Source organism: Nuphar pumila, chromosome 7, assembly GCF_984573655.1.
Source record: "Nuphar pumila chromosome 7, dmNupPumi1.hap1.1, whole genome shotgun sequence".
Lineage (NCBI taxonomy): Eukaryota > Viridiplantae > Streptophyta > Magnoliopsida > Nymphaeales > Nymphaeaceae > Nuphar > Nuphar pumila.
This window is the reverse complement of record NC_143255.1, coordinates 57,833,388-57,856,775: the sequence shown is the minus strand read 5'-3', so window position 1 is coordinate 57,856,775 and position 23,388 is coordinate 57,833,388. Positions and strand designations below refer to the sequence as shown.

The 23,388-nt window shown below is 37.7% G+C and overlaps 2 protein-coding genes across 2 annotated transcripts; one reads left to right on the top strand and one right to left on the bottom strand.

Annotated features, from left to right (window-relative positions):
• The first annotated feature begins 6,483 nt into the window (after window positions 1-6,483).
• On the top strand, window positions 6,484-13,499 carry LOC149832326 (uncharacterized). The gene is made up of 8 exons (XM_090014448.1): window positions 6,484-7,048; window positions 8,887-11,512; window positions 11,622-11,658; window positions 11,790-11,908; window positions 12,183-12,248; window positions 12,331-12,420; window positions 12,577-12,753; window positions 13,104-13,499. Exons 1-8 carry the CDS (start codon window positions 6,630-6,632, stop codon window positions 13,137-13,139), a joined length of 3,570 nt encoding a protein of 1,189 aa, XP_089870574.1. The 5' UTR covers window positions 6,484-6,629; the 3' UTR covers window positions 13,140-13,499.
• On the bottom strand, window positions 13,442-19,280 carry LOC149832325 (ornithine transcarbamylase, chloroplastic-like). Its single transcript, XM_090014449.1, has 5 exons — window positions 19,001-19,280; window positions 16,442-16,776; window positions 14,811-14,942; window positions 14,357-14,632; window positions 13,442-13,788 (listed from the first exon to the last, which is right to left on the bottom strand). The coding sequence occupies exons 1-5, from the start codon at window positions 19,185-19,187 to the stop codon at window positions 13,606-13,608; spliced, it is 1,113 nt and encodes a 370-aa protein (XP_089870575.1). The 5' UTR covers window positions 19,188-19,280; the 3' UTR covers window positions 13,442-13,605.
• Between the last annotated feature and the right edge of the window lie 4,108 nt (window positions 19,281-23,388).

Sequence of the window (23,388 nt, the reverse complement as noted above, 5' to 3'; positions counted from 1 at the left end):
TTTGAAGAAAAGGGTGATTTCTACTCATTAGTTTGTTACCATATGGTAGGCAATATATATATATATATATATATATATATATATATATATATATATATATATATATAGAGAGAGAGAGAGAGAGAGAGAGAGAGAGAGAGAGATGGGTACGTGCCAATTTTTTTTTCTGCTTTTCCATTATTTTTTTTTCACAGTTTTGACATAAATGTATTGGGCATGGTCTATTTACAAGAAATCTACACTTAGATCATGTATTTTTAATGAAAAAAATGATATTTGAAACCTAAAAAAATTTATAAAGATTTTAGAATTGAATTTTCAAATATTATAAAACTCAACCATGTGTCAACACTGCAAAGAGTTGATCCCTATAAAATCAAGTGCATAGATCAGTCAAAATTTAAAATTAAAACAAAAAAATCTAAAAAACTCATTTAGCACGAACCCATTACTCTCTCTCTCTCTCTCTCTATATATATATATATATATATATATATAGAGAGAGAGAGAGAGAGAGAGAGAGAGAGAGAGAGTAATGGGTCTGCGCTAACCACATTGGTGTTAAATCAGAGCTACTAAAGTGCACTGATCGTTCATAGCGAGAGTTGATGGAAGGTCAATGTGCAAAAAATAAAGAAATTACGTTTTTGACCTTTACTGGTGCACTAAGAGCGACAGTAAAGGGTTTGGGACTTTTAGTGAGCCACTAAAAGCTGAGGACACTTTTGAAAAAGGTCTTTAGTGGTGCACTAAAAGCGCCTTTACTGACCAATAAAGAGTTTTCAACGTCATTTTTTTTTATGCGCTGATTGTTCATCAATACATGCGATGGGCGATCAGCGCACTTTAGCTCTAATTTTAGCACCAAATGGGTTTAGCATGGATATATATATATATATATATATATATATATATATATATATATATATATATATATATATATATATATATATATATATATGTTGGGGGAAGGGGATTTTATACACAGGAGTGTGTAGGTAGCCCTATATGCTCTGTCATTTTTCGGCCATTGTGATATGAAAATTCGGGAAATCAATTCCTTCTCAAATGGTGTGATGCCCTGTATTCATATTCAATCTTAGCACAGCTCATGAATGACCTTTGCTATAATAATTGAGACAATTTTAGACTCCATTTGACTTTGAACATTCAACTCGACTTGCATTATTCCAGCTTACGATTCACTTGAAACCATCAGGGTGGACTCAATTGTATGAAAGATTTTTCCTATATATATATATATATATATATATATATATATATATAGAGAGAGAGAGAGAGAGAGAGAGAGAGAGAGAGTGGTCAAAACAAGACCTTTCTTTTGTGACGCCCGCTCCACGTCTGAAAGTGATTACTGAAGGTCAATACGTTAATTGCACTCCGAATTCCAGTTGGACCCCATCAACTCAGGTGGATACGGGATCTCGCTTTCCACCAAGGATCCTAACCAATATGGGGCTTTATCAGGATTTTACCAGCAAGAGAAGAACTCACGCTAAATTCGAAAAAAAAAAGTCTTTGATTTTCAAGAAAAATATATATAAAAAAAACTTTGTACGTTTGTACTTTAAAAAAATATCAAAATAACGATCATAAAAATTTAAAAATGATAGAATTTCATAATATATTTACAAACATGTGAGACTTGAAAGTCTACATTTTTTGAATTTCTCGGACCCCCATGAAAGTATTGCAAGATTTCTTTCAAAAAAAATGAACATATTGCAAGATTGAGATGTTGGTGACTATGAAAGGTCAAAGAATTGGCGATGACGTGGAATTTAACACATTTGAACTTGGGGGACGGACTAGAAGGATATGGGTGTTTCTGGTCCCCGATTAGGCGATCTAGAATGATAAGGACCTGGTTGGATAGTAACGTTCTCTGGAGACACCAATAGGAAGATGCCACGTGTGCTTATATTGCAGCATTTTGGGTATTGGTATTAGGGGTGTCAACGGGTCGGGTTTACCTGGAACTGTGGTGACAAATAAGAAGACTCGGGTCTGGACCCAAAAAGTCTGATTAATACATGAGCCCGGGTATAGGTTTTAAAATTTTATATCAGACCTGGGCTCGAGTTTCGATTAAGACCCACAAATTTTCAATGTAAAAATAATAAAAAGTATTATTTTTACCAGGTTTGGTTCATGTAGTTTTTATCGAGTCTGGGTATGGTTTCTGTCATAGTAGACCCGAGTCCCAGCCTGATACTGTACCTGAAAATCTGGTTTCACCTAAATCCGAACCAAACCAAACCCATTGACACTCCTAATATTTTTACCTAATGACTAACCATGCGGCTTTGGGACGTGCAAAGTTTGTAAATTGGTTTTAACCCCATCCATCGTGCCTAACGAAGATCCTTTTTTTTTTTTTGTTAGTCACAGAAAACAACAGGCTTGACTCCCACGCCCAAATTGATTAAAATAAAGATGCTGGGCCCAAAAGATCTCAAGTGGTTAACCAACAAGAAAATGCTCCTGGTTTTGCAACTATTTACATTGCAGGGCTCCCCAAAGATCTCAACAAGAAATGCTCATAACATTTAGGTGTGTGTCCTTTGCTTCAAAGCCTTAACCCAAATTGGAAACTATCCTCGGTGGGCAGGACACTTCTCAGCCCGTAATGGAACGTCTAAACCATAGCAGTGGTTTCTTCACGCTAAATGGAAAAAAAAAAAATGTTTTCCATGTTTTGAAGAAGTTTTACCACATTTCTCAACTTTCAACAACTTGTTTCATTCATTGGTGAATGACCACATTGATGTCGTCTTAGTGTAGTTGTCAAAGAGTCGGAAGATGGAAAGAGGTGAATGCTATTCAGTATTGGTCCATAACTTGAAAAAGACTGAAATATATCGGTTAAATGGTTTATGGGAGTACTATTCCATTCTTTACCATGAATTTACTTGCTACTATATACATATAATTAGTAATACAATTATCCTCCCATTCCTATTTAGATTTTTAACTTTGGTTGCTTTCCTTCTTCTTTTTTGGACAATTGGGGAAATCTACTTGATGCACTTGTGAGGTCAGTCATTGGTGTAAAAAGTCCAGGTTCCCTTGCTTACCAATTGCATCAATAGTCTGTGGAAAAAGGAGGAGATGGATAGCAACAACATTGGGTCCAAGATCACTTGGTCAAGATAGTTTCAACAACTTGAGATCACATCCATACTCCACAATAAACGTGTGTATGATATATGAGTCCAACGAGAGAGAGAAAAGAAAAAAATAACATTTGCATGAAATCAGTTACTTTAGCCTTTTAAAACAGTGATTTAATCACATCTTAGTTTCCAACCACGGATTAGCCAAAAATAGAGAGAAAAGAACAGACCCACATGTTTAATATCCCTGGAAAATGTCTCTACTTATATAACCATACAAAAAAAAAAACAGTCCAAAAATGGAAGGCTGCTTTTGTGAAATTGCATGTTGGATGAAGTGTGAACATTGCAAGACGTAGGGATGTTATTGTAATATATGGGTAAAAACTAGGGGGAACTCTTCTCGTGTCTGCCACATAATATTGCTGCGATTGAATGTGTGTTTTTCAAAAACATGAGGCCCCAAGAACGGCCACCCCCCCTTGGGTTCCGTTTGAACTTTGAAACATGGAAGCGGTTTCCTTTGTGAAAAATAAAGGAAATTGAAAAAAATCGCCGATCCTGAATTCCTCGGAAGCCTATGGTCCTCTAATCGGGAAACCCTAACTGGACTACCGAATATAGCCCTAACTCTCAAACGTGATCACCAACCAACTCGCTGTCCCTTGTCCATGCATGGCCCATACCTAATTCACCTTTCCTTTTTGTTTTCACTCCTCAACAACATTTTGTAGTTTAGCAATATGGCTGATGATGAGTGGGGCCAAGGGTGTACGGCTGACACTTTATATATCATTTGTATACGATTCAATGGAAAAACATGGACACCAACGAGGTGGTATCCCATGTAGTATTATAAGGGGTTCCTGTGTCAAGCTGTGAAGGCCGCCCAGGATCAAATCCCTCTGCCTTCTGGTAAGGGGTCAGCATAACCTAAAAAAAAAACGATGGACCCTACCTAGCACAATGAGTGAGGTGCCCGATTATTTAATTGAAGAAAAAAAATGTCATGATGTTACATCAAAAACTTTGTTGCCTTATATAGATGGTTGGAGAACAGTGTTGTGAGAGGCCTACCTGAAGGGTACGCGCTAGGCGCACGCTCAAGGTACTGAGGCGTTGCTGTGATGCGCCCCTCATCAACCTCCGACCAGTTGTGACCACCGGAGTTGCTGTGCTGCAGCTGCTGCTCAGTCTTCTCTGACTACCGGACGACCGACGTATCCCTCGCTTCCGTACCAGCTGGACGGGTGGTCCTTCTCTTACTGCCTCCCCTCCCACCGCTTCACTTCCATTCCAGTTGTGAGAGGCGAAGCGCAGGCTCAACGTCTCACTTCGCCTCATCGCATTTAACAACCTTGGTGTGGAAGTGGAACCTAACAAAAGTATCAGTGAGACTAAGTATTTCCAAACTTGACTGAGCCAACTAGTCCAAAAACATTAGGACATAGACCGCATACTTGTATGATCTCAACTAACTATTGAATTGCAGGTGTGCTTACTCACGTCACCATCAAATCTCATAGCACGCTATGCGTCGGTTATGACCGCATCTTAGTAATAAGATTGGGGACCAAGGTTAGCCAAAAAACGATGCATTTAAAAAATGTATAGGAAGGGGAAAGTTAGGAATAAAAAAAATAAAAATTAAATAATAATCAAAATGAAACACAAATAAAAACTAAGATAAAAGTGACAAATATTAAAATTTATTTTTTTAGTGTAAGAATTGAATTTTAACAAAATCTAAAAAATGATGACTATCAATTTAGCGAAAGTACATGGAAGCGAGCTGGTGAAAAAAAGCACATTCAAAAACAAGAAAAATTGAGTAAAATTAACATATAAAAAAAATAGATGAACCCTGTGAAAAGTATAGGAGAACTATCGAAGATTCAAAGTTCTCATCAAATTTTGAAAGCGAGGAGTATCGTGCTTTCGAAACGAGTTTTCAAAAAACGAGCTGCCCACTTATCTATGAAGCTTCTGGTACTATCTATGAATTGGACCACGACATATAAGATCATGATGCAGCACCTTAATTAACGATTAGCATTCATGATTATGCAATTTAGCTCAAATTGTAAGACAAATAGCCTTGATTACCAAGAATATGTGATGAGGATGTGAAATTCGGCCCATTACAGCTAGTTCTTTACCTTACCCACTTGGCTGCAAGCCAAGTAAATTCAGTTAACAAATATAATCGCAAAATCAAGGTCAATTCATTTTAGGATTTAATATACTAATTTAGGTTTCCTGATTATTTTGCTGATATATGTATATATATTTCTGAAACTCATCTGCAACAAAGCCACCTGCCCTTTGCACAAAGAAATGACAGGTTTTCATAATCAAGAGGTGATGTGAGAAGCACAACTTCAGTTTTTTGGGCCTATGTAAAGTGAGAAACGGGCAGCCGCTCAAAAATACTTACGATCCATGAGAAATTATAAAGTTTTAGAAAATTTAGTTATAAACGAGTCAAAATTGTCATGCTATATGATATTACTTTTATTTCAAGATTGACTAACTAAATGTTTTATATTTGCTATATGCAAAGTCTAATTAATATAAAATATATTTTTTAAATTGTACCGTGAGAGGTACATTCTTGAATACTTTGGCATTGACTTATCCTTTAAATAAACTATTTATTCATTTTTATTTTTGAAAAAAAAAAACAAATTATAATTTATAATTTATTTTGCAATTCAATTGTAATAAGCTAACTATGTTTTTTCTTTTGATAAAATGACAAATTTTAAACTATATACTATTTTTTTAATTGCCAAGTCAAAATTTGTTTTCAAGAAGTTATGCAATTACGTAACATGAGAAATGAGCTTGGAAAGGGACTAACTTCTAACTTCATAGGCAGCTTGAAAATCAATCCTCATGGGAAAAAATCTCGAGTAATTATGGGCACACTCCTGTGGGAATCATTCTCTCAAGCTTTGAAAAGATGATTCTGACAAAGAACTATTTCCTCAGGTGAGAAAATGATTTTCCAAATACCATTGTACGAGAGAACGCATTAAGAAAAAAGAAAAAGAATCCCAAGCAAGAGAAAAAAGGGGGTCACGGGGTAAAGAAAGGGGACCTTGATTCTGATGGATGATGATTCGAAATCACTTTTCAGAGGTGTCGCAAACGCGCCCCACGTTCAAAATAGTACTATCATGTCGAATAATTTAATCAGCTTGAAGGACATTTACGTAAATTGATCGTGCGCTGGCTCTCACCACCTGGTCAGGTACCAGTCAGACGACAGCAAAATATCGCCGATTGCTTCCACCAATCGCCTGTGTGACCAAAAAGGAAGAGAGAGGAAAATCATGAAATTCTGCTTGATTAGAGTACCAACTTTCAAGGTATAAAAGAAAAAAAAAACAAAAATAATGCGCTCATAAATCATCGTCTTCCTCGTCTACCTGCGCTCTTCTCTGCAAATCCCTCCCCCTCCTGAAACCCTAGGGCTAGGGTTTCGTCATGGAGGAGCTCCGCCCCTCCGTCCAGAGGGGCCGTCACGGGTTCCGCGCCCACAGTGGCAAGAAGACGCCCAATGGCAATGTCTTCGCTGGCCAGACCGTCTACGATGACGTCTTCGGCGGTCCCCCGAAGTACACCGTCCCATCCTTCCCTCCCTGCGTCGACGACTACGCCGAGATCTTCCGCGGCTTCTCCGGCACCCGGAAGACGCCTCCCGTTCCGTTCCTCGATTTCTCTAGCGACGGCGACGGCGACGGCGACGGCGACGGCGACGGCGCGGTGATCTCCGGAGACTCCTACTCGGACATCTTCGGCGGGTTCGGACGCGATTTCGTGGTCTCGCTAGAGGAGATGCTCGGACGATCCGGTGCGGGAGCTGAAAGGAGGGATTCTGAGGGTGGCTCCGTGAAGAAAACGAGGCATGTGTGGGTTTGCTTTTCTTCATTTTTCTTTTTTTTTTCTTTTTTCATGGGTGTTTGTTTATAGAACTTCTCCTCCTCCGTCATTGCCTTCTACTATTATTATTATTACTACTACTACTGCTGCCGCTCCTACTACTACTACTATTGCGGCTGCTGGGTCTACTATTGCTACTAATGGAACCGCTACTAAGATCGCAAATACTCGAGTTCTTGTTCTTGCTTAGCTGATTCGACTTTGCATGCTGTATATTTTCATTTTTTTGAGGTTTTGGTTTGTGTTCTATCAAATGCATCTTCTCGGTCAAATCAGAAAAGGGACGCGAAAAAAAACTATATGTTTTTCAAGCTAAAATAAGATCTTTACTGTGTTGAAGGTTACATTAATCGTCATCTTAAGCAATGCAACGAGGAGTTTAGGTCTTCTTTTGTGGGAAGGGAGAAAAAAAAAAGATGGTGTATGTGTGATATGTTCATAAAATTGACTATAACTCCAGTCATTTTTAGTCCCATTTGTTTTCAAAAGAAATATAAGGAACCCTAATAAGAACAGAAAAGGAAAACTAGATGTATAATTTCATTAGTGGGGGGAAACAGGTCAGAGATGAAAATTTAGGAGTATATATCATGGTTACCAGAGTAAGAAGTGTGTTCGAGAAGGCATGTGTGAAGCACGAGCGAAAGAGAGTGTCTAAGAAATGCCTTAATGCGTGAAACATGAATGAGAAGAATACGGGGAAGGGAGTGAGAAGCCATAATGAAGTTTGTAGGAAGTAACTTCAAGAAAAAAAAAATTAAGTTTTACTTAAATGCATCTTTTGAGAATTTTGCCCAAAACTACCCACATTGTAAGTTTTATAGTAAAACATCATTTTTTTGAAAAGAAAAAACAAATTTTCCAACATAAAAAGTGCATTTCCAATGTTCATGAAAATTCAATTCCATATTGGGGGAAGCGAGCTTTCCATAAAGTTTAAGAAGCATGAAAGAAGTGCATCACTTTGCGCTTCTGAAGCGAGCTTCTGAGCTTTTCAGAAGCATTCAGTGACATATATATACACGTGCTGGTGGAAGGCAGTGTTGCATAAAGTTTTTTGGTCTTGAAAATGTCACTATTTTTCATTGATTTAGCATCTCTAACCTGTATTTTTAGCTGCTGAAGTTATGAATGCTGTAGGAATGATTAAGTGGAATAAACTTTAAATTAGGGTTGTGTGTGCATGCATATAAGGAAAACATTGGCAAATGAGAGAGAGAGAGAGAGAGAGAGAGAGAGAGAGAGAGAGAGAGAGAGAGAGAGAGAGAGAGAGATTAAAATTTTAGATACTAAAGCATGCCATTAAGTGATTACAATTGTTGATATATATGGAGTAGATCACAGAATCCATACTTTGAGGGCATTTAGAGTTTTCTTGGAGCCATAAGTAGCACCATATGACTTTTATGTACTCCCTTAATGGCCTTCCACATCTTGTTTTGGGCCAGCTCGAGATGTTCTTTGTTAGTGGGAATTTATTGACGATGCAGCATTATTAGATTTGCCAATTTTATTTGCATTGTTTAATGCACCCAAAAATGGCCGATGTGCTTTCTATGCTTACATTACATGTGCACACACTCGCACATTTCCTGTGTTTTCTAATAAGATATGGAAACCAAATTCACTTGGGGTCACTATATTTGTTCAAACTTCTAATTGATGGGCTAGACCCACGATCTTATTGGCTTGGTCCTTAAGATGGTAAATGGCCATTCTCAGGATAATTTTGGCTTGTTTGTAAGATTTGTCAGATTAAAGAATATATCAACAAAGAGATTCTAAAATTTATTTTTAACAGAGTTGATGGAGAAAGGAAGTCTTTGAAGATGGTTCCTACCGATCTTTCCACTATTTCTTTGGAGCATTCAGATGGAATCTCATCCACTACTCCAGAGAATGTTTCAGTCGCATCCAAGTCAGCATACCAGAAAATGCACGACACTCAAAAGCAGTTGGATGTATCATTTCAAATGATGAACTACAAAAGCAAAGAAAATTCCACAAATGAAATGCATGTTCCACAGCTTGAGGCTGTGTCTGGATGTGCATTTGTGGTTGATGCTTGCTTGCCTTCTGTGGAGAGCCACAACAGGAAAGTTAGTAATACATGTACTGATTCCAGCATCACTGAGAAGGTAGCAGAAATAAAGCTTACAACAAGAGCCTTGTCACACAACTCTTCTGGAATTTGCCTGCCTAATGCGTTCAGGGATGAGCTCAAGCAAGATAATTGTAACATTCACCCTAAGCCTTGTCAGATGGAAGATGAACCTTATGTTAGTTCACACATGCATGTTTCCTGTCATGATAATGGTGTTGATAAGTATATTCCAAATTATGCATTTCTATCTGTCACCGAGATTAACCTTCAGACACATCCTACTCAACTGCCACCACCTTCAAGACCACCTCCAAAATTGGGCATCATGAATGGTGATTCTAAGAAGAGGCTGGGTTCAAGCATGAAATATTTTCATGAGAATGGTAATTTACATAACATGGCGTCCAGCAATGGACGACATCATACAGTGATTGCTTCAGAAACTCATTTAGTTGAAGAGGCTTCAAAACAGAGTTCACCACCTTGCTTGGATGTTGAGGTTGATGCGAATTCAGCTGCTGCTGCTTCTGCAGCTGCAATGAAGGAAGTGATGGAGGAAGCAAAAGCCAAGCTAAAGATTGCAAAGGAATCCAGGGAAAGAAGAAGAAACACTCTAAAAAGCAATAAGAAGTTGGCAGACAGAGAGGGAAAAAGGCACAAGGAGCGAGAAGAGTATGAAACTGCTCAAGAATTCTTTGAATGCACTGTGGAGATGACTCCTGAAGTATTGGACAGGGAATATAAAGAAATAAAAGATTGTGATGAAGAAGAAATGCATGAAAGGAGACCTCCAAAGGAGTTTTTTAAACCCCTGAACAAACAAGGGTGTTTTGACGTGGCTGTGGAATGTGTAGAAAAAAGAATAGGGAATGGATCAAATGTGATCAACGAGTTTGATAAGCATGAAATGAAGGAAAGATTAAATGATTATGATCGGCAAGACAAGCATGAAGAAATGAGGCCTCATGCTGATGTTTTTGAACTTCAGGAAAAGCAAAGGAGTTTTGACCTTGCTGAGAAATGTGATGAGGAAAAGGTAGAGAAGGGATCAAATTTGGTAAAAGAGTCCCACGAGAGGGAAATGAACGAAGGAGAATGCAAAGTGGAGGAAGTTCACAACCAGGAAGTAAATGAGAAGACACTGAATCCAGCTGTTGAAGTGTATCAAAGGGAGCAGCAAAGTGTAAATAAACTGAAGGCCGGTCAAGAGGCTCATGGAAGGGAGAACAATATGAAAAAACAAAATGTAGCTGAACTGAATGAAAATGAGAAGGATCTAAAGGAAGCTCAGGAGCCCCAGAAGCATGAAGAAATGAAGAAGCTAGACACTGATCAAAAGGACTCGGAGGAAAAAATAACTGCAGCACACGAGACCCATGAACAGAGAGAAAGTTCATTTAGATTAAAGACTGTTCAAGCATCAAGAAAGCAAGACAAAATCCACGAGAACAAACAAAAGGCTGCTCTAGAACCAGTGGAACAAGTAGAAACTATCAAACTAAAAGCAGATAAAGAGGCTTATGAGCATGAACAAAATGAGAATGTATTTAGAACATTTCAGGATGGTGATGAGCTGGATGCAATTAAAAAAAAGAAAAATACAGATCAAGCGATCCCCATGCAGGAGATCAAAGATAAAAAAGTGGAAGCGGCTGAACATGTTAATAAATCAGAAGAGAAAGAGAAGATATTAAAAGTGGTCCACGAGATCAATGGGACTCAAGGGACTGAGCAGAAGATGAGAAAATTCAGTGAAAACCATGAAAGAGCTGAAAAAGAAAAATCTCAGTTGGACAAAGAGAAGCTGAAAAAGGATCGAGAGCAAGAAATGGAGCGGTTGATGAAACTGGAAGAAGAAAAAGAAAGGGAGCGTGAAAGAGAAAAGGACAGAATTGCTGTTGAACGGGCAACCAATGAAGCCCATGATAAAGCAGTTGCTGATGCCTGGGACAGGGCAGAAAGAGCAGCTGTAGAGAGAGCGAACTCTGAAGCTCGCGAAAGAGCAAGCACAGAGGCCTGGGAAAAAGCAGAAAAAACTTCATCTGAATCCAGGCAAAAATCATTTGGAGAAAAGGCTCCTACAGAGGCCAGGCTTAGGGCAGAGCGAGCTGCTCTAGACAGAGCAACAGCAGTGGCTCGGGAGAGAGCTGCTGAAAGGGCAATTGTCGAGAAAGTTGCTGCAGAGGCAAGAGAACGCATGGAGAGGGCGGTTACTGAGAGGTTTGCTGCTTCATTAAGAGATAAGCAGAAGAAAGATAATGAATCTGAAGCATGTGTTGGGACAAGCATGAGGGTGAATAGTGCAAATCATACTTCTACTTCTGTGAGTATATTCTTCCTCTTTATCACCCTTATGATTGTTTTTTTCTCTTCTCAATTTGTTTCTGGCACATCACACAGATGTGAACTAAATTTGCCTTGAAATCTTGCAGGACGTGCAGAACTTTCCACGTGACGCTTCATTACATGGTATGGTTTCTTTGTTTGAAGTTTCTAATTCATTTTTTGGGCAATGCATTTGAGTCTGTAATTACTGTTTATCTTCGATATCTAACTGTATACTAGAACACTGCTTCTGGAAGTTACTGATATTGTTGCAGTACCGTTTGTCTATTTTGAAGCATCCCATTCCATTGGAAAACACTCGGAATTTGAAGGGGAAACAGAGAAAAGGTGCAAAGCAAGATTCGAGAGGTACCAGCGTACTACAGAACGTGTGGTATGTGACATGTTTTGATTTTGTTTTCCCATAGTTGCTGGCTACTAATTTCTCATGAATTTAGTTGCCATTGTGTAATGCTGAAATCGAGTTTCCGACTAGCATCACTGTATTATGTGATCTGGCCATGCTGAAATGCTTTTTCCCTCAAATTTAGTGTGTTAATACGCAATGCTCATTTATGTTTTGAGAGCCAAAGTTGCTTTCTGATTTCTGAAGGTTAGATGATCGATGTATTGGACAGTGCTTAAACTTGTTTTCTGTGTGATTTTAGGCAAACGCTCTTGCGGAAAAGAAAGCCCGTGATATTCTTGGTCAAAGGGAACTAGCAGAAAGAAATGTGAGAAATGTGGCCTGAATATATTTACTTTACCAACTCCTATAGGCATGTCTTTTCTGATTTGTATGTCTTCTTAACACAGAGATTAGCAGAAACTCTCGATGCTGACATCAAAAGGTGGTCGACTGGAAAGGAAGGAAACTTGCGTGCGTTGCTTTCAACACTGCAATATGTACGAATAAATCTTATCTACAATTGGTATATATATATATATATATATATAGAGAGAGAGAGAGAGAGAGAGAGTGCACAGTGGTTATGAAATAGTTTTTACGGTTATGGGCTTAATAAACTGGTTGATGTATTTTTTTCTCTTGTTTGGTGCTAGATCCTTGGATCAGAGAGTGGGTGGCAGCCTGTGCCATTAACAGAGGTGATAACATCTGCTGCCGTCAAGAAAGCCTATAGGAAGGCTACCCTTTGCGTACATCCTGACAAGGTTCAACAACGGGGTGCAACCATTCAGCAGAAGTATATTTCCGAGAAGGTCTTCGATTTACTGAAGGTTTGTTCGTATCACTGAATGATATGTTAGAAGAGCTTCCTTTCCGTGCGTATTATATGATTTGATCTAAATGTTGTTGGCTCAAGCCATATTAATTGACATGATATGTAGTCGAATGTGATTAAGACATTGGATTCGTAATTTCATACAGATCCTTTCGCTTAAACACATGTTACCTTGCAGCATGGATAAACTTAAATTTGGTAATCCATGTCATCCTAGGTTGTTGAGAAGTGATGATGCCCACCAAATAGGGGGAGAAAAACTCGACCGCTTAATTCAGTAACGGTTTCCTATGCACTTGGGCCTTCTCTTCTATGTCCATGACCTGTTATTCTATGCATTCTCAGGAGGCGTGGAACAAGTTCAATTCCGAGGAACGTTAAGACATCATTCCAGATATCTCCATTGGAAAACAGACATGCATAAATGCGTGCATCCATGAGCTGCTTCAGCACAATTATCCTTCTGTGAAGTATACGAGTCATCTTCTCTGCAGCAGCTGCCATCACACCAAAATCATGTGGCGTCAAGATGCTGATGTCTGTCAATAAATGCATATTTGCTGAGAAATTCTGTCAATGTGCACCGCTCCCACAGTACATGATCATTTCACAATGGAGCAAGCTTTTATGCATATGCAAGCAAAATTTTTGCAGAAAGTCATGACATCAGCCCCAAAGCTTCCACAAGTCAATGTTAAATTAAACGCTAAAATATGAATTAAAGCATGTAGAATTCCCCAATATGTTTTTGTGTCAGATCATTAATGAGCACAGAAAATTGTCAACGCTAAAAAATATTCACGAGCAATACAAAATTGGGAAAACTAGGCGGTATCCATCTTGGCATTCATAATCCCAGCACATGCAGCATTATGGCATTCTGAGCATGCAATCGATTCTCGGCCTGTGGAAAGACAATAGAACGAGGGGATTCTATCACACCATCTGTTACTTCAGTGCCCCGTTCTGCAGGCAGGCAATGCATGAAATAAGCCTTTGGTCCTGCCAACTTCATTAGAGCTTCATCCGCCTGTGATTCCATCATGGTGCTTAAAAGTTTATGAAAATCAACCGGACTATCGCAATGTTAAATTTAGCAAGCCTTTCATTTCCAATACAGTGAAAAGAAATCCAACTAAATGTCTGGCAGCTGGTTCCAACATATGGATTGAAATCCATGAAAGCACTTGAAATGATTTCTGAAAACTTGGTTATATTTGGATATGTAATTGCTTGAACACAATGCATGTTCAAATGGAAGTTGCGCTACTTTGAGTTATGACATTCACCTAGATGTTTGTCAAACTATTGACTCCTAGATTCTGCTGAATAGTTTATTCCTAGTGTAACAAGAATACAACACAATCTCATCGATAAAAAAAACAATACAAGGCAATCAAGTGATTTGAATAAGACGCTTAAGTTTTTCAGTTTTACACATTTGTTTTTTCTATTTCCTTCCAAATCTATTTTTAATTTTTTCTAGTAGATAAGACAGGAGTTAACGGGGTATGGGTTTCTCACTCTATGAATAGTTTGTTTTTCAATTGATCCAGAGTTCTCAAACGATATAATAGAAACTGCAAGGTAAAACATACCTGAAAACCTTGGAAGCGTTGGCGGCGGTATGCAGCCTCATCTTTTTGTCCCATGCTTGCCCAGACATCTGAATAGACAACATCAGCCCCAATAACAGCTTCCTTTGGGTCATTAGTTACTTCAATCTTACTAATACCAGCACTCCTTGCTTTCTGAACAGTTTGTTCATCTGGTTCAAATCCTTCAGGACAGGCACACACAAAATGGAATGGTACCACCGACGCAAGCAGAAGCCATGAATGAACAATATTATTACCATCACCAACGTATACAACCTGCAAGTAAAATGAGTCTGTAGTTTCCAAGAAAAAGGATCGAATGTGAAAGTCAAAAGGCCGTCTATTGATGAATAGTGTCTAGCATGATCTGAAAACAAAGATTTTTAACAAAGAGCACAAAAAAAATGAAGCCATATGCTGTCGAGAGAATGGAAACACGTGGTAGCATACTGACCTTAGTCCCTTCGAGTTGGCCTACATGTTCAATGATGGTGAGTGCATCAGCCATGATTTGGCAAGGATGATTATAATCAGTCAATCCATTAATGACTGGTATGGAAGCATATGTTGCCAAGTCAAGAATGTCCTAATTCACCACCATGGCAAAAAGATCAGCTGTTGATTTTGTGAAGCTAAATCATAACCATAGAACATATTCGTCACAGCTTTCAAGCATATTTCATCAAGACATCTTAGTTAAATAATAACAAATACATGAAGGCACCGTTTTTCCATCTCAATTTCCAGGAGAAAAGGTGTAAAAGAACATATAGCACAACCATCTCAAAGTGAAGGGAAATGAGCCTTAGAAACAATAAATGGTGGTGACAGGTAAGGTGTACTGTAAGTTCGTTAACTTATCAGCAATGATAGGAAACATTAGAGCATTTTCCAAGAAATGACAAATGAGTAACACATCCTACAAAACTCACATCTTTTTCAGTTTTAAGTTACTAATCAGCCACAATTGTGGCAAATATGATCTATTTAAACCTGCTAGCAGAATGCATAGATAAAAAAAGTTCACCATTTCTCAAACACCAGCAGCATGTTACCCACTAAAAAAATGGCCTTTTTGACAAAAGGAATACACATCAAAGAAAGGCTCTCAATGGATGCTGGAAAGTTTAGCAATTGTTATTACTCCCAAGTCCCAACAAATTCCAAAAGCTCTAGATAGAATAAACATTGAAACTTCCATAAATTCACCAGTCTTGGAAAACTACAATGCAACATGCACAAGTTTCTCTAAAATCATAAAGATACAACTGGTGGAGCTATCCATGCAAAAGTACAAACAACTATGAAATTGTCGGACTTTGTTAGGGTAATAAATATGGTGAACTTGCTATCTACTATTAGAAGCTGGACATCAGTGTCAGCCTGTATATAATCTACCCTCGTCATAGATATTTCTATGCCAATCAAGCCTGCAAATTTATTTAGTTCTATTTTTTAAGAAAAAAGGCTCTTTTGAAATCCGAAAAAATACGTTAGTAATTTTGATTATATGAAACCTACAAAATCCAGCATTCAATAAAAAGGCAACCTATGGTATCCCGACACTCCATTTTGCCCTCTGTACTTGTGTCAACATGTGTATCCCTGTGTCGACTCGCGTTGACACCCGGACATGCCATTTTACCCTCAGTACATACAAGTTTTATTTAATTTATAAAAGTACAAACAACTATGAAATTGTCGGACTTTGTTAGGGTAATAAATATGGTGAACTTGCTATCTACTTTTAGAAGCTGGACATCAGTGTCAGCCTGTATATACTCGCGTTGACACCCGGACATGCCATTTTACCCTCAGTACATACAAGTTTTATTTAATTTATAATTTATAATTATATTTTCAGTATATATATATATAGCTGTGTCCCCATACCCACTTTTTTTGGAATTGCCGTGTCGTACACTCTATACCCATACCCATGTGACATAGCAGGCAACCAACATAAATACCACAAAAATCTTCAATAACTGGATCAATGGAAGCTTAGAGCTATTAACAAAACTTAAGCATACAGATCATAGGGGAAGTACTGTTAAGCATCACAAGAGAGACTCGCCATCATACCTGATGAGCAAAAACACGTGCCATGATAATATCGTTGTAACCTGAAAGAACCCGAGCAATGTCACGAGTTTCCTCCCTCTTACCCATTTGGATATCATCCGGTCCTAAATATATTGAGTGACCACCTAATAAGAAAAACCCTGTCTCAAATGAAACCCGAGTTCTCATAGATGGCTTCGCAAAAATCATAGCCATCGTCTTCCCCTTAAATGGGAGGAATGACCTCTCCCCTGATTTCAGTAAAGCCTTTACTTCAGCAGCACGATCCAGCATCTTCATTATTGTTGCCTTGTCAAAGTCACTAATGTGCAAGAAATCTTTTAGACCTGGTTTTGCTGAGAATAGATAGACATATTAGCAAGGATCTATGTCACAGGGATTCGCCAAGACAGGTGCCGCACCCGCGTCGACGCGACGCGGGTGAGCATGCGGGTGCGGCACCCGGTGTGGTCAACCCGACCATGGGTGCGGTCAACGCACCCAGGTTCATTTTGGTCCATTTTTTGGATTAAAAAAATCTGCTTTGGAAAATAAAAAAAAAAGAGACCCTTGCTTTTTAAATTCATTTAAAATGCATTGAAAAACATTATTTTCAAGTGAATAAATTCTCATTAAACTCTCTATCTCTCTCATTTAATAGTAATAAAACTTCCTCTCATCCACCAAAAACATAAAATGAGTTTCTCAACAAGGCAGCTTTGGAAAGTGTTGATAATAGAAAACGGTTTCCTAAACTCTATCTTGTAAATTAAAAGCTTTCATTGAGAATAGGAAAGGTCTCCTAAAGTCCAACGTGTAAATTAAACCCATATTTTGAAGTTTTAAATGATTTTATTTAGATTCTTGGAAATTAAAAGCTTTCATTGAGAATAGGAAATGTCTCCTAAAGTCCAACGTGTAAATTAAACCCATATTTTGAAGTTTTATATGATTTTATTTAGAAGTTTCAATTTTGGACTCTCTCTCTCTCTCTCTCTCTCTCTCTCTCTCTCTCTCTCTCTATATATATATATATATATATATATATATATATATATATATATATATTCGCACCCCCGCACCCAAGGTTTTTGAAATTGCGGCACCCCCGCACCCACACCCATGTGACATAGGCAAGGATGCTAACCTTAAGAAAATATTTAGGTTGGAAAACCTGTTACGAACCAAAGTATAGATTCATCTATACACCTACAAAGAGAAAAAGTTTAATATATGCAAACAACACAGTATCCATACATGTAATTCAATCGAACTAAACTAAATCGCACAAGGAGCTTATTGGAATGAAACAAGTAATGGGACATTCTCGGCTGTTAACGTATCTGGAGCAAAACCCTATTTAAACCTCCTCTTTAATAGTTGTATGAAAAACAGAAGAAATAAAATACTAAACAGACAAGAACATAATTATGAAATTAAATAAGGTCACGAGAATTGTAAGATCACTTCAAAATCAAATTTCTTTACATTCTAAGATCGCAATAAAAGAAAGAAGGGAGATATTTTTATCTCACCTTCACCAATCTTTTACATAAAAGTTTAAAACTCAATGAACATAAAAGATTACAGTACAGAAACTCATGAAAGAACATGACCTAGAAAAAGCTAAAAGTTCAAAAACTTAAAAAGCATCACATCCGAAAGAAGAAACAGAAGATGAAAATTTCAAATCACGCAAATCCAACTACAAAGGTCCAAACTTTCCAGCTACCTTGAAACGTCTAGAAACGTCGTCAGGTTAGGGGGAAGAAAAATAAATAAAGAAGTAATGACCAACATCATCTGATAAAGAAATTTTCACCTCTTCTAGCTAATATACAGACTTCTAGACAGCGAGAAAACAAAAAAAAGGAAGGAAACAACACATCATCATCATCATCGTCCAACGGATCTGTCACTGTGTTGGATGTTCTTCTACTTCATCATCATCATCTGCTTCTTTTTTTAACTAAACTATAAAATACGTTTAAAACTTCATCATCATCTTCTTCTTCCACAAAGAGGAAAGTCTGAGTAATCAGACATAAAAAAGATCAAATTCTTTGGCTACACCAGAACAATCATCCCAACAGAAGGGAAAAAGTAGCATTTTGAGCCAACTTCTTGGATTTCATCATCATCGTCACCATAAGTCATAACATTCTTCTTCTTCTCCTAACTCGTAAAACAAGTTAAGAGCTTCCCAATCTTCTTCTTCTATCCCAAAGAGAAAGACAAATGGGAAGTTTGAGCTATCTGATGAAAAAAGGATCTCTTTTCTTTTTCCTCAATTCGGAAACTTCTAAAGCAACAATAGGCCACAACAGGAGGAGAAGAGGAACCGTAGCATTTCGACTAGAGAAGGAAATCAATTTCGACTATTCTCCCAAAGCACTAAAGAATAACAAAATCCCTAAGTCCTAAGAAAACACCCAGCGTAGAATAAGATCCAATCACTCGATAATTTCCTAACAGCTACTAGCAATCGCACGCATGTATATCAGAAGGATCCCTCCCCCTGACACGAAAAAAACCCTAGACTAAGATAGGCGATTTCGAAACAGAAACGGAGGCACCGACCTGCATGGTGGGAGAGGTGGGGGGCGGAATGCGAGACGGCCGGAGTCTGGAAGGAAATCCGGCGAGAGGACGGAATCTTCGTCGGGAGGGCTTCGGATAGCCGCCGGGGGAAGGTGGGGCGGAAGGAGGAGGAGAGGCGGACGGCGCCTGAGCGATGCGGAGAAGGAGCGCAGGGGATGGTCTCCATTGCTGCTCTCGGTGCAAACGCTGACTGCGGTGGACTCCTCTGATGTTTTTTTGCTTCCGCCGGCGGTGGAGAGCGTTCCAGGGAGCGGGTATCTGACTGTATAGATTCATATAATATGATTGCCATGTGCAAAAGCGTTTAATTGTGGGAAAAATAAGAACATTCCTATTTTGCCCTTACATACTGAAAAAAAGCCTCTTAAAAACGTAACGTGCAAAAAGAAAAAACGTTCTTCCTGTTTTGAGGAAAATCCATTTCAAGGAAAAGGGTACATATGGAGAAGTAGGTGGTATACTTGCTGCCAAAATACCGCTCGGTTTTCGTTGAAATACCGGCTAGAAGGGAGCCTCGACGTTCACTCCGACAACCATCGGAGGTCTCTCTCTCTCTCTCTCTCTCTCTCTCGCGCGCGCGCGCGCGCCCGCGCGCCCTCAAAGCCCTTCTTCTTTCAAATCAGAGCTCTCTGATTCCCTCAAAAGTCTCCTCCCAAATCAGAGCTCTCTCTCTCTCTCTCTTCTCACTTTCTCTCTACCCAAGTATTACTTACAATTTTACTTGGGTATTATCTTGCAGTTTTACTGATGAATCAAAGAACAAGGCATATAGCAGTGAATGTATTTCTATTTTTCTGTTTTTTCCAAGTACTGCAAGAAAGTTTGAGTTTTTTTGTTTATTTGCAATTATAGAGTATTTTGAAAGAGCAAAAAGGGATATCTGACCTAGACCTTTGCCATGTCGGTAAATCATTTCTGTTTATATTAAATATAGTGTGTTCCACTCAAGTGCTGGTTTTGTCAAAAAGATACAGTTGAAGCTATTTTTTAAATGTCCCTTATAGTTTCTAACAATTGCAACTCATTTTCAAAGTGCTTGCTGATATTCATGAGAAGCCAAATTGCCACTATTCTATGAGAAGAAGCTTGCCTTGTGAAAAAGTGAAAGAAAGGGTAAAGAAAAACTAACTTCTCAATTTGGATGTCCCTTGTTTAATTTTCTCTTCGTTTAGGTTATGAGCTTTGTGCAGTGCGTTCTCAACACGATACTCTTCTCGGGTATCTCGGGTATGGAAGATTCTCATTTGTGGCCAGAGCGAGGAGGATAAGTTGCAATGTGATTGCACACTTTTTGTATGAATATCATAAATTTCAAGATGCTGAAGATGCACATGTCAAGACTAGAAAGCAAAACATAAGCTCTAATTTAGCCTCAACCACCAGCCCTTCAATCCCCAATGCTATTGTACAAAATTAGTTCATTTGAGTAAAATATGATATGGTTGAATTGGCAACAGGTGAATGCAATACAGCCCCTTATTCCAGCCCATCTTACACAGCTATGAATGCTGGTAAGTGTTACAACATGGGTACAACTGGTACAAGATGAGTCTAAAATTCCAAAATCTCTTCTGCAACAATAAACAAGAATTCCTTTACAAATGAAAATATATTCACATCAATGTCCAGGTGAGAAGTTTCATCCCCTGCATACAAATGAAATTATATATGATATGTTATTGCAGCGTCTCGATTCCAAATTGCAGATGTACACCATTAGAGGACTCTTCCTCAACAAAATTATCCTAAAACAAGAGCATCAGATACTTCCATCAATGGCTTCTATTCCCGGGTTTTGCAGTGTGAACAAACAACAACATTAACACTATTTGTCTGTCATGAATACGGAAGATGATATTTTCTCTATAATCACCAGAAACTTGTAAGTATAAAAATAATTGAATCATGAACAACCGTTCACCAGTCCAATCACACCCAAATAAACAAAAAACTAATGGTCAAGATACATGTATAGACAGGTATACATACCCTCCTATACTATCTTATGTATCAAAAAGTCAAAAATTGGTTCTATAAACCAATGGTCACCATTGACACTATTTGCCTTTATCCACACTAACTTGAATCAAAAAGTCAAAAAATGATTCTATAAGTTACCCAAAAACTAAAAAAATGTCAATATACATATATAGACAAGTATACCCTTCTATTCTATCTCCATGCCTTTATCCACACTATCTTGAGATAAAATAATAGCAATTTGATCCTCAATAGCATCATCTTCAAAACCTACATTTACAAAAAAAAAACACTAGTTAAAGATAAAGAATAAATACATATAAACAAAAGCAATGCATTATTACCTAAGTATTGCATTTTCAACTATTGATTTGCTTGTTTTTGGACTTCTTCCTGCATGCAAAATACAATTAAGAATTAATGCTCAACATAAATTTCATATACATTATTTTTATCAAATACCTTTATGACATCAAAAAAATATAATATACCATCAAGTGTGTGAAAGTGAGTGTATCATGGGATTGCTGAAAAAAATGAGAAGTTGTGGTGGTTTCTTTAAACTGATTTGATTCAATTGTACATGAAGTTGCACCTATTACATTTTCCTGTAGAACAAGAAGGATAAAATAAAATCATTATGATTGGCATACGAAAATATAATCATAAATGATAAACAAAATAAGTATCAACCCTTAAAACAAATGTACACTCACATTCAATGACGACACATCCACTTGTGATTTTGATATTCTTTTCTTCTTCCCCTTTTCGAGGCAGCTTTTATTTCTTCTTCTGGTACGATCAACATGGTCCTTTTTCTTTATACTTCTAGTGTTTTTTTGGTTTGTCTATATGATATTGATATTCTTGTGTTTGAGAATTATCATATATAATATCTGTTCTTTGAGATGGCTGTTGAGTTAAAGTCGGCACTGGATGTTCACATGAAAATCTTTTCTGATTGATTTGATTTGTCTTGCTCGTGTGCTTTTTCAACATGTACTCAACCTCTTTCAAAATTGTTAAAGCTTCAGTTTGAAGATACTTGTATGCCTCCTCATTTTCTAATGCTCTTGCCGTGATTTTAATCATCGTGAGGCTTATGAGACTATTGAAAGTGTAGTAGGATCGAGGCAACGAGCACTAGAGGGGGGTGAGGAATTTTGACGGATTTTGCAATTCGCAAAGCAATCACACAAAGAACACAATAATTTATACTGGTTCGGTCTTTCCCGACCTATATTCAGTCCCCAAGCAAAACTCGCTTGAGATTTCCACTATCAACCTTGTGTAACTACAAGATCATACAGACCAAATCCGGTCCCACTTTCAGTAACACACCTACTGAAAGCAAACAACTCTTTTAAACCAAGGAGTCCTTCCTTTTACAGAAAAATGAAATAAGTAACAACTTACAAAACAACCTACGAGCCCTTCTTATGAATGCAAATGAAATGCAATTGGCTTTTGAGGTTGTTGAAATACTCTACTCACGAATTCACTGTCTCTCAAAAGAATTTGAGTGAAAAACTGTAGTGAAAATATCAAGTGAGTGAGAAAATAAATACTTGAATGAATAGGAGTGAAAAGCAAGAAGTAATTCAATATAATTCTATTGAATTTCATGTTTTTGAGTGTAGAATGCACTCATATTTATAGTTGAAGGATCTCATACGTTGAGGGTATGAAAGGGTGTCAAAACAGTCCATTTTGAACGATCAAAATGTTTGAAAAATGAAAAGACACGCCTTTTTAAAGTTTCAGGAAAAACGACAAAATTAGTCGACTGAAACAGTAGTTAGTCGACTAATAATTAGTTATTAGTAGACTGACAGTTATCGTCGGTCGACTGATCTGTTTATCGAGCCGTTTGAAAATCTGAAGATTTGAAACTTAGTCGACTAGAGATAAAATTAGTCAACTGATAATATCATCAATAGACTGAAAAACCTATCGGTCGACTGCTGCTAAACTTTTCTGAAAATACATGTTTTGTCCGGTCGACTGATAAAATCATTAGTCGACTGCTGCTAAATTTTCAGAAAACAGACATTCTGTCCGGTCGATTGATAAAACCTTCGGTCGACTAATTTGACAAAAATGACATTTTGTTTAGAAAATTTGGCGCGAAAGGATTAGTCGACTGGTGAGTCTATTGATCGACTAATAAACACGAAAATTTAAGAAAAGAGTTTTCTAAAAAGGTTTTCATGAAGGGTTCTTTTAGAAAAGTTTTTCTAAAGACTTTTTATCTGAAATGCAACCGAAATATGCACTCTAAGTAAAGCTCTTACAAGAATCTAAGACATTAAACAAAATTTTACATTTGCACACAAGTCTTCAAGGATTCTTCATCGAGTTCTTCAATGCTTGTCATATTTCTT

Coding starts and splice junctions, on each gene's coding strand:
- LOC149832326 (XM_090014448.1), top strand. CDS start 6,630: ATGGAGGAGCTCCGCCCCTCCGTCCAGAGGGGCCGTCACGGGTTCCGC. Junction 7,049..8,886: donor GGCTCCGTGAAGAAAACGAG/GCATGTGTGGGT, acceptor TATTTTTAACAG/AGTTGATGGAGAAAGGAAGT. Junction 11,659..11,789: donor ACGTGACGCTTCATTACATG/GTATGGTTTCTT, acceptor ATATTGTTGCAG/TACCGTTTGTCTATTTTGAA.
- LOC149832325 (XM_090014449.1), bottom strand. CDS start 19,187: ATGGAGACCATCCCCTGCGCTCCTTCTCCGCATCGCTCAGGCGCCGTC. Junction 16,777..19,000: donor CCACCTCTCCCACCATGCAG/GTCGGTGCCTCC, acceptor ATCTATTCTCAG/CAAAACCAGGTCTAAAAGAT. Junction 14,633..14,810: donor GCCAACTCGAAGGGACTAAG/GTCAGTATGCTA, acceptor TTTTACTTGCAG/GTTGTATACGTTGGTGATGG.